The 9,280-nt window shown below is 43.2% G+C and overlaps 1 protein-coding gene across 3 annotated transcripts in view; it reads right to left on the bottom strand.

Annotated features, from left to right (window-relative positions):
• PRKCZ (protein kinase C zeta) overlaps nucleotides 1-9,280 on the bottom strand; it is a 33,364-nt gene that overhangs the window by 14,277 nt on the left and 9,807 nt on the right. Inside the window, exons 1-2 of one of the 3 annotated variants that reach the window (XM_018079498.2) lie at nucleotides 8,468-8,869; nucleotides 103-188 (exon numbers count right to left, since the gene is read on the bottom strand). Coding sequence is in view for 2 of the 3 variants with exons in the window: in XM_018079497.2 (XP_017934986.1) it covers nucleotides 103-188; nucleotides 8,115-8,145 (117 nt within the window). In the remaining variant the exon portion in view is untranslated. Of the gene's footprint in view, nucleotides 1-102; nucleotides 189-8,114; nucleotides 8,220-8,467; nucleotides 8,870-9,280 lie in introns of those variants that run through there. The other 2 variants (XM_018079497.2, XM_018079496.2) reach the window with 2 other exon arrangements.

A 9,280-nucleotide genomic window follows, 5' to 3' on the forward strand; every position in this document is an offset into this window, starting at 1 on the left:
GCACAGCCCCAGTCTGGCTGTCCCTCCCTGTCCAACGCCCAGCACAGCCCCGGCACAGCAGGCACAGGCAGTGCCCAGCCCGGGCAGCCCCCCCGTACTCACTCTGTTAAAGCGCTTGGCTTGGAACAAATGCCCATTCACTCGGTACAGCTTCCTCCATCTTCGGGCGCCCCGGCGGTAGATGGATTCTAGGGAAGAGACCAGAAAGGTGTAAAGCAGCAGCATGGCAGCTCAGCAGCACCCGCAGCCCGTGCCAAGCAAGTTGTGCCCCAGAACAATCTTGCTTTGCTAAATCTCAACGCACAGCTCGGCTGGCCGGGGACTGGGGGTGTGAAGGCGGCCGTGAGTGACAGCCCGGGCAGGATGTGCTCTCCCCGCTGCCTCTCCCTTTCCTCCAGCCCTGTCTCCTTTTCCTCACATGATCATAATCCTGTTACAGCTCCGTGGCTGCTCCAGCTCAGGTGAGAGGGACAGAGCTGTTAAAGAAACAGCTTCCTCAGGGAAGTGACGCTGCTGCTCTCACTGTCCCCTTCCCATGGACACACAAAGGATCCCTTGGTGCCAATAACCTCCAGATACACAACATTAAACATGTTACAAAGCTGCAGTTACATTATTTGACCTCCTTTTTATCTTGCATTAGACACTACCCAAAATATTTCTTCTGTTCGGGCAGTTCAAGTACAGGTCTACAGTTCTTTTTAATACACTCTAAACATAAAAAGGAATCATTTAATCTGTTTAAGCCTGACTTTTCAAGAGGTCAAACACAACAGTACCCAGCATCTACTCCGAGTTACTTTTGCTGTCACTGTTTACATGCAAACGGGCACTTTTTGTGTGACTGGCTAATTAGAATTTGGTAATTAATATTAATTCGAGCTGGTGACACGACCAACCCCTAACACACAACCTGGAGCAGGAGCTTCCCACAGCAGCTCCAGGTGGGCACTGGGGGAGTGCAGGGGGTACAAAGAGCTGTAAAGACTGAGAGACTTCATCAATAAACACCCTCACAAAGCATCAAACTGTACATTTATAATCCTCAGAAATTAATGCAATTAACTTTTCGCCTTTAATGTTACTTTCAAGTTCTAAACATCCACACCTTATCTAAGATTAAGCCTTTTTTTAAATAGAAAAAAACCCAGACATTTTCGCTGTCAAATGATAACGCAAGTAGTAAAAAGTTTCTTTGTGGAGAAATTATTCTAAATTATATGGAGCAAGCCAAAACTCACAGGCTACTGACACACCATGTGTGAACACTGACTGCAATACTGGGGCTGATTTTAGATACTCTATTTTTGTCCTTCCAAAGCAAGACACATAAAAGCATGGAAGTTCCTGTGACTCCACAACTCTGCAGTGCCAAATCCCCAAACATTCATACCTACTCTATTTACATGTGCAAATGTTTACTGTGCAAGCATCTGAAACAGATATTGCACTATTAAATGGACTGGTAACAATTTTTAACTCAAAATATGCCCAAACACAAACACTGATGAAAAAACCCTTCCACCGTTTGTAGGGTGACTTTTCCCCAGGAGGAAAAAATCTTCACAAGGGTTTGGGTTTTTTTTCCAAAATAGTTAATTAATTCATTAGACAAAGCACCATATGGAGGCAACGTAATACATCTGTGATCTGAACATGAGCTTATCACTGACATGAGGAATATTAAGGGAATGATAAGTTAACGAGCAGCTTGTGCTGATGCCGTCTGTAAATAAAGGAGCAAGTCACCTCCCTAATTAATGATAAATATTAAATCAAAGGCAGGATTTTATCTCACATACTTGTGAGGCAACAGTCTAACAAAAACTGAGCTTAATATAGAATACCTTTAAAAAGTAGGAACCCCTACAATTTACCCCGTGAGGCAAATCAATCCCTACTTCCCCCCCTCCAAGAGGGGTCAAGGTAAGGAACGAGAAAACTGTGAGCATTTTGGGACACACCTTTCCATCCCACATTCTGTTATTATTACACAATAAGACTGTTTTGTTCTGTCATACAAATTCTTTCTTGTTCACCGAGGATACAAAACTGGGACAAGTGGCTGATCCACCACATGGCTGTGCTGCTGGAGAGACCTCAACCCCTGGAAAACTGGGCAGGCAGGAACCCCAGGAAGGAGGCCACCCTCCCTAGGAATTCCCTGAGGGATAGAATAAGGACTTGGGAGTTTCAATATCAATCAGCTACAGAAACCCTCACTAGGGCTATACCAGATCTGAGGAACCACCCTGAACAATAACCAGATTCACAAATGGCAGTACATGTACTCCTTGAATTAAGAAACAATTTACTGGCAGTGTTCTGGGATGTGTGAACAAAGCTCTGATCTCAGTTTGCATCTCACAGGGAAAAGGATACTTTTGAACCCAAATAAAATGTTTTGGAACATGTTTCCAGAACACTTTAGAATAAAACAAATAGGGATTCTTGATAACTAAACCAAGCTTTTACAGCCAGGACTGATCCCAGCCACCTAGACAGAGGAATGCCACCACAAAAGCCTGACTATTTAATTACTGTGCTTAATGAAAAGGGCTACTTTTTAATTTATTTCACAGCACACATCAGTTAACTCATTAAGGAGTTGGAGTTAGCAGGCTGAAGGAGATATCATACCCCTAATTAAATAATCTTTCCTCTCTGATGAATATTAAACACAAGACTTTTCCTAACGAAAAAGAAAAAAATTTAAAAAATCTTCTGAATCCTCATTTTGTATGTGAAGAGATTTAGAGGAAAAATCAAAATATATTTTAAGCTGTTAACAGGGATAACAAATTTTTATTGGGGTACAGATATATATTCTAATGACAAACAACATACTGAATTTTTATCTATTTCCAAGATGGGAAAAAAAATTTCAAGTTAAGATTAGAAAAGAAATAAAAATACCCAAACCAAAGTACTTAAAAAGCAATGTGAAACAACTGGCTGTTGCTGCTGTGCAATTCTTCCCTCTGTTGTCAAGCTGTGCAACTACATCACTACCAGTGATGCACAGGGAACCTCGGGAATACATTTAATACTGGCTTTCCAGTGACATTCCCTAGGCTTGGGGTTCTTTTCACAAATTTTCAAATAAATACTATTTAATTGAGGATATAAATAGATGAGCAATTCATCTGTTGTTCAAATTAACTCATCTACACGAGATACCCCCCCGATTCCACAGTGACCTCCCCAGAAAGGATGGGACCCTTGCCTTTGGAAATGGAACCTGGAAAAGTGGGGACAAAGAGAAGGCAGCACAATTATTTTCCACATGACAACATACTTGGTTCACAGCAACGAATGGCCCCAGAACTGATCCCCTCTGCAGTCCCAGGCTCTGCTTTTCCCTGCTGCAGCTCTAATGAAGCCTGTTCCCATCCTGAGCACAGAGGTAATTTGCTATTGCTGCAAATCATTTCTCAGAGATTAATACAACTTGTTTACAGGCCAATTACCCGCCCTGCCAGCTGGACACTACCAGAATGCCCAGTTTTTGTTTTGTTCTGTTAATGTTGTGCTGAGCACACAAGTGAGCATTCTTTCAAAAACAACTCCGGAATTACAAGGGGGAAATTGATATTGGTATTCCAGAGAGCCTGGATTTGATAAAGGAACCCCACGTAAAGACAGAACCCAGTCTGGGAAGGTAAATTCTGGAGGATTTTGAGAGCATACTGCTTCTCATCTGTTACATAATTTTTTGCAAATAGTTAAACTGAAACAATAGAATTGCTTTCTGAAGAATGTAAAAGACATTCTTGGGATGGGTTAACTGGCCCTTCTTTTTATTATGAATGAACTTCTTTGTACAATTGAAGTTAGACAATGAAGAGTATCCTTAATATATAGGTATTAAGTGCTCTGACCTCTTGCAGTTATTGCAAACATTAAATGGTCAGAAGACAGCTTTATTTTTTTTATTTAATTTAAGACTGATTTGCAGTTGGGAAGCCATCTCCCCACCCTCCTTTTCCAACAGACATCAAAATTAACTACAAAGTCAGATCAACCTCTGTTAAAAAAAAAGCACAATTAAGACAACAACAGTGACCAAGGAAGTGTAGGACCAACAGCATCGGCAGAGAACCAACAAGGACACAAATCTGGCTCACAGAACAGGAATATTTACCCAGCATTTACTGCCACACTGCCAATGTCCTTCCCCACTGACTGCCAAGGGGTCAGTGGAGCCCCAGCTGCACTCCTGGAATACCTGCTCCTCCTGGGTGCTCACACTCCCATCCTGCTGCTAAAATGGCTCCGTGGCACCGCAAGGTGACAAGTCACGTTACAGACAATGCCACAAATAAAACAGAGCTAACAGCTCACTTGGAGCAAGGCTCTGACTCAGAACTCGATGACTTCATGGGAGATTTATCAGATGTACTTGAAAATAACAAAGTATTGCAAGTGTTAGGCAAGAAACCCTCAGTGAGTTCAGTCCCTGATGTGCCCCAGCAGTGACAGTGCCCTGGTTCTGAGCATCTCTGAGCACGTCAGGAACCACAACCTCTGGGTGTCCTTCCAGCCCCTCCTGCTGCATTTGCAAGGCTGTCCCAAGCACAGCATAAAATGCTGCTCTGGCTGTTGCTCTGATTCAAAAGAACATGTTATGAAAAGGGTCAGGAGACAACTGGTGCCAGATCCACACTTGGAAGGTGATGAGCATCTTTGTTTAGGAAAGAAAAAAACACTTCCCATTTTCCCTTCTCTCCCTGGGCCTTCCCTGCAATTTGACATTCACCCCCTTCCATGACGTGGAGTTGGCTCCTCTGGTTACCCAGTCCCAGTGGTCACGTGCACCCCAAACCCAAACTGGCACTGCAGTGTTAATGAAAGTCCACAGGCTTCTTTTGGTGATTGCAGCATTTATTCTCCCAAAATAAAAATCACTTTCAGTAAAAGATTTACTACAATGAAAACGGAATTTAATGTTCTATTAAGATCCTTGAAGAGCTACATCAAAACATTTAACCAAGCTGAAAGATACTGAACCAGTACTTATTGAAATTATCTAATCCTTTAACTTAACTTAGTACTGAAGTAGATCAAACTGAAGTTCTGAACATTTAAGTTACCTGTGGCATCTGCATCCATTTTGCAGGCCACTTTGTTTTCTTGAAACAAACTTCTGTGTGTTAGTACATACAAGCAGCAATACTTTCTCTTCTAAATAAAAACCTGGTAACAGAAAGCCTCTGTCTTCTACACACCCTGAAGAAGGCAACCAAAGAAGTGAGGAGCAACCCAACTTTCTCCACTTCTTGTCCTGTAGGAAACTGTTAACTGATTTAACTTAACCATGTCAGTCAGGATTTTTACATTAATTTTACCATATTTCAACAGTTCTCTTTTTCCAAGTAGAAGTCCCAGCCTTGTCTCCTTGCACTGAAACTCTCCACTGGCTGTGGCCTGGCCTGTACACCCAAATTCTCCCTTATTTGGAGTTACCTGTGCAACTCTATTTGGAGCTACTGCACATGAAGCTGATCATCACAGAACTACCAAAAGTTTCCAGAACCTGTGCTTAGAATGAAATTGAAGTTAATTAGCTTTTTATCAGAGTTGACAAAGTAAAGAACAGGGAGGCCTGTGCCAGTCACAGGGCATCTGTACTGCTTTACTGAAGAACATAAGATAACCTAAATTACTGGAAGAAGCATAGAATAGCATTATCTTTATAATGAGCATGTTACTGGAGAAGTCAAGAGGATCATACTAAAATCTTGAAGTATTGTCTTCAAGTAGTTTCTGGTTTCCTTTTAAATATCTGTCCAGCTCACAATTTGAGGACGAGCCCTTACAGATGCAGAAGAAATGGCAACAGGACTCCAGAGTCACAAATGAGGCACCTTCTGGTCAATATTGAGCCACTCAGTTTTCCCTTTTCCACTGCCCCAGTCCCTGCCTTCCCCGTGTGGTTTGAGGATGAACTGCACAGCCTGCTCACCCTTCCCTCTCCCTGGCAGTGATCTGGCTGGCCTCTCCTTCCAGCACCCCTCAAGCACCCCCTTTTTGCTTTATTTCCCATCCATTCCTGTGGCCCAGCAGGCCCTCGGTGGCTGCACAACTGCCACCACACCGAGTGTGCCAAGCTTCCAGTGTGCCAAGCTTCCAGTGTGCCAAGGCTTCCCTCCCAGTGCTCCCCACTCCAAATGAGCAGCACCCAAGGCCTCACCCAAAATCTGGGTTCTCACAATCCAGGAGCTGAACACTGAAGAGCAGATTTACCTGCCCTGAAGGGCCTCTGCTGCTGTCCTGGGGCTCAGCTACACATTAAAAACCAGAACTTGCATAGAGCAACTGATTTCACAAAGTATTACACAGAACCCGAGTATAATGACATATAATTAACCATGACCATATAATTTAGGAGGTTACATATTAAATAGCTCTTCCAAGCTACTGAAACTCACAGGCCTAACTAAGGCTTAACAGGCTCACAGCTGTTCACTAATGCCAACAAAACCAAAAAGCTTCATCCCCTTCTTGCCCATTTAGTTACCCAAAATGCCTGTATATCTATCGACAGTGGATTTACCAGCTTAGGAGAAAACATGAGAGATTACACAGGGAGTGGATCTAGACATTACATCAAAGAGAAGTTTTCTAAAGCCAGGTGACATCCTTTCTGCATGATTATACTACATTCTGAGCAACAGCTATGGGGGGGTGTGGAATAAATAAAGAACACAGGCTATTTGCTATGACACCTTAAAAACTAGCCCAAGCATTCCTTATTCCACTGTATTTTTAGTTTATAGTTGAAAAATTGGTACATAAACATCTGCTAAGACATGCAGTACCTTTAATTAAGGGCAGATCTCAAACCTCACCATCAGACCTGTGCTTTATAATTTTATGCATCAATTGTCCAAAGGGAGGCCTGGCCCTTTATTCTTCATCGGAGGTCTTGCAGCAAAGAAAGATGCTGGAATTGTTTTAGAATTAAAACCATGCAATGGCTATAAGCAAAGCAGGCCTTTAACTGCAATTCTGTTCTCAGGAACTTGTGCTGCCTCACAATCCGTGTGTTTTTCACATCTGTCACGTATGACACAGACGTGGAGCACAGCAAAGGCAGAGGAGGAGATTTCAGGTATTCTTGAGAAACTATGACACAGCTGTTTTCAAATCCTAAGCAAGAATATCTCACACTGAAAGAGCAGAATTCCCCCCTCCCCAGTTCAATTACAAAAAGCAGGAGAGGGTTACTAGAGATTCCAAATTGCCCAATTATCCCGTGCAATCCAATCGACGTCTTCAGAGCAGTCTCTATGGTGGCAATAGTTCCTTTCTTCATTGGGGGATTAAATTGGTTCACGTGCTCTGAATAACCTAATCACTGCTGCCAATACAGTAACAAATGAAGGGAAAAATCTGCCTTAGGAGCTAGAAAAATATTTACAGGCCACACTACTCCAGCAAGAAGCCTTTTAGTGCTATTTCATAGTATCGGGCAGAACGTAAAGCAAAATCCGGTATCTACACCTAAAATAAAAAGCTCACAACAGCAATTAGGGTCCTAAGATACCTTTCCTCAAGCCTATGATGAAATTTTCAAGAAAGATGGCTTGGGGGAAAATGAAGTCCAAACACCTAATGCTAAAATACTGAGCAGATAAACAAAGAGCATCAGAGACATGCACAACACAGTGTAATCATTACCAAAAAAAAAACAAGGCAGCAAAATCAGCCGGAAATATTAGATAATAAAAACAGTCATGCTACATTAAAAACATATTCATTCTCTTTAGTTAATTAATTTAAAGGTTTCCTAGTCTGCATTCCTCTATTTAATGAAGCCAACAGCAAAACAACCCTAGAATTTGCTAGCACTAGCTGCCCAAATCTAAGCTGAATTTTAATATTAAATACATGGATCTATTTGTTAAGCAGAAGTAAACTAGCACAGTTTTTTCTGACAATATTAAAAACTAAGTAAACCTAAATTCAAAACAAGTATTTCACAATTAAAAAACATCCATCTATGACAATCCACTAAGCACAATTCAACAAAAAGGCCTCAGAAAATGATGCTTCTAAATCATTAGTCTGTACATCAGCAATCTTACAATAAGCAGGCCCTGAGCACATACCATCAGGGTTTTTGGGATACATTTCTTTCATTAATCTCCAATATTAGCAGCAGCAGCATCACTCACTCTTCCGTTCCTTTCCTCCTAAAACACATTCCCCAGGAGTCCTTTCAGAGCAATTTTACCAGCATTTCCGAGAGGTCTCGGAGCCCCATCCCTCCGCTCAGAGGCAGCAGGAATGTCTGCATTTGTAACAGTCCATGGCTGCACAGGAGGGTGGCAGGGAGGGCGCCTGGACCAGCCCCGAAATGCTGAGTTCTGTGCTCTCCTGCAGCACACGTCCACACACCACGGCCCCGGCCCCCTCGGCACCCCCGGCACGCCGAGCCCACACACAAACATGCATTACTCACTGGATTCTATTCTTTAGCCTCTTCAGCATGGAATTCTTTACAGGGTAGTAGGTATGAAATGAAACATTTTCCCTTTACTCCACGGATGCTGCTGTGTGAACACCATTAGACACCAAGGACAATAGGCAGGATCAGCTCGAACATTAAGAGCAAATATTTAATGGAAGACTGGTTACCCCCGTCTCTCCCTTTCACATCTCTGCCTCATGTATCCAGGCACGGGTGGTACTGGCTCCCTTGAGAGGCTGTAGCGAGCAGCTGAGGCACAAACTAAAACATGGCATGGATGTCAAGGAGCTGATGTCACCAAAACAAGCATTTCTGATAAAAGCGGCAATTCCGTTAGGGAAGTCCTACAAATCGATGGAAACGGTTCAGCTGAACGTGCTGCCTTACACAATGACTGCAGCCCCAGGAGTGATAAATCACAGCAAGGGCTGTCAGCAGAAAGAAGCTGAGACTACAATAACTAAGTTATAAAAGTGCCCATCAGCTGCTGGGATCCACAGCGCGGGATCATCAGGGCTGCGGCTTCGGGGAACAGGAACCAAACACCTCCAACAGCCTCGTTCCAGATCAGTCCCAAAAGAACAGCTAATCTGCTGAAAAAGTGAAAGTATCCATAAATCCAAGAGCAGTCTCAAAGTCTGCCATCTTCCCCAGGAAGCACTGCACAAGCACCAAGGCTCCAGTCCAGCAGATGCTGGGAGCGCCTGGCGGGGGTCACATGGCGTGTCTGGGAAGAGATGGGAGAGGTTTCAGCCATCCTGTCACCTCGGCACAGCAGCACTGCCAGCCCAGCCCCTGGGCACA

The sequence above is a fragment of the Manacus vitellinus genome, unplaced genomic scaffold (genome assembly GCF_001715985.3).
Source record: "Manacus vitellinus isolate BGI_N305 unplaced genomic scaffold, ASM171598v3 scaffold_46_pilon, whole genome shotgun sequence".
NCBI classification, from domain to species: domain Eukaryota; kingdom Metazoa; phylum Chordata; class Aves; order Passeriformes; family Pipridae; genus Manacus; species Manacus vitellinus.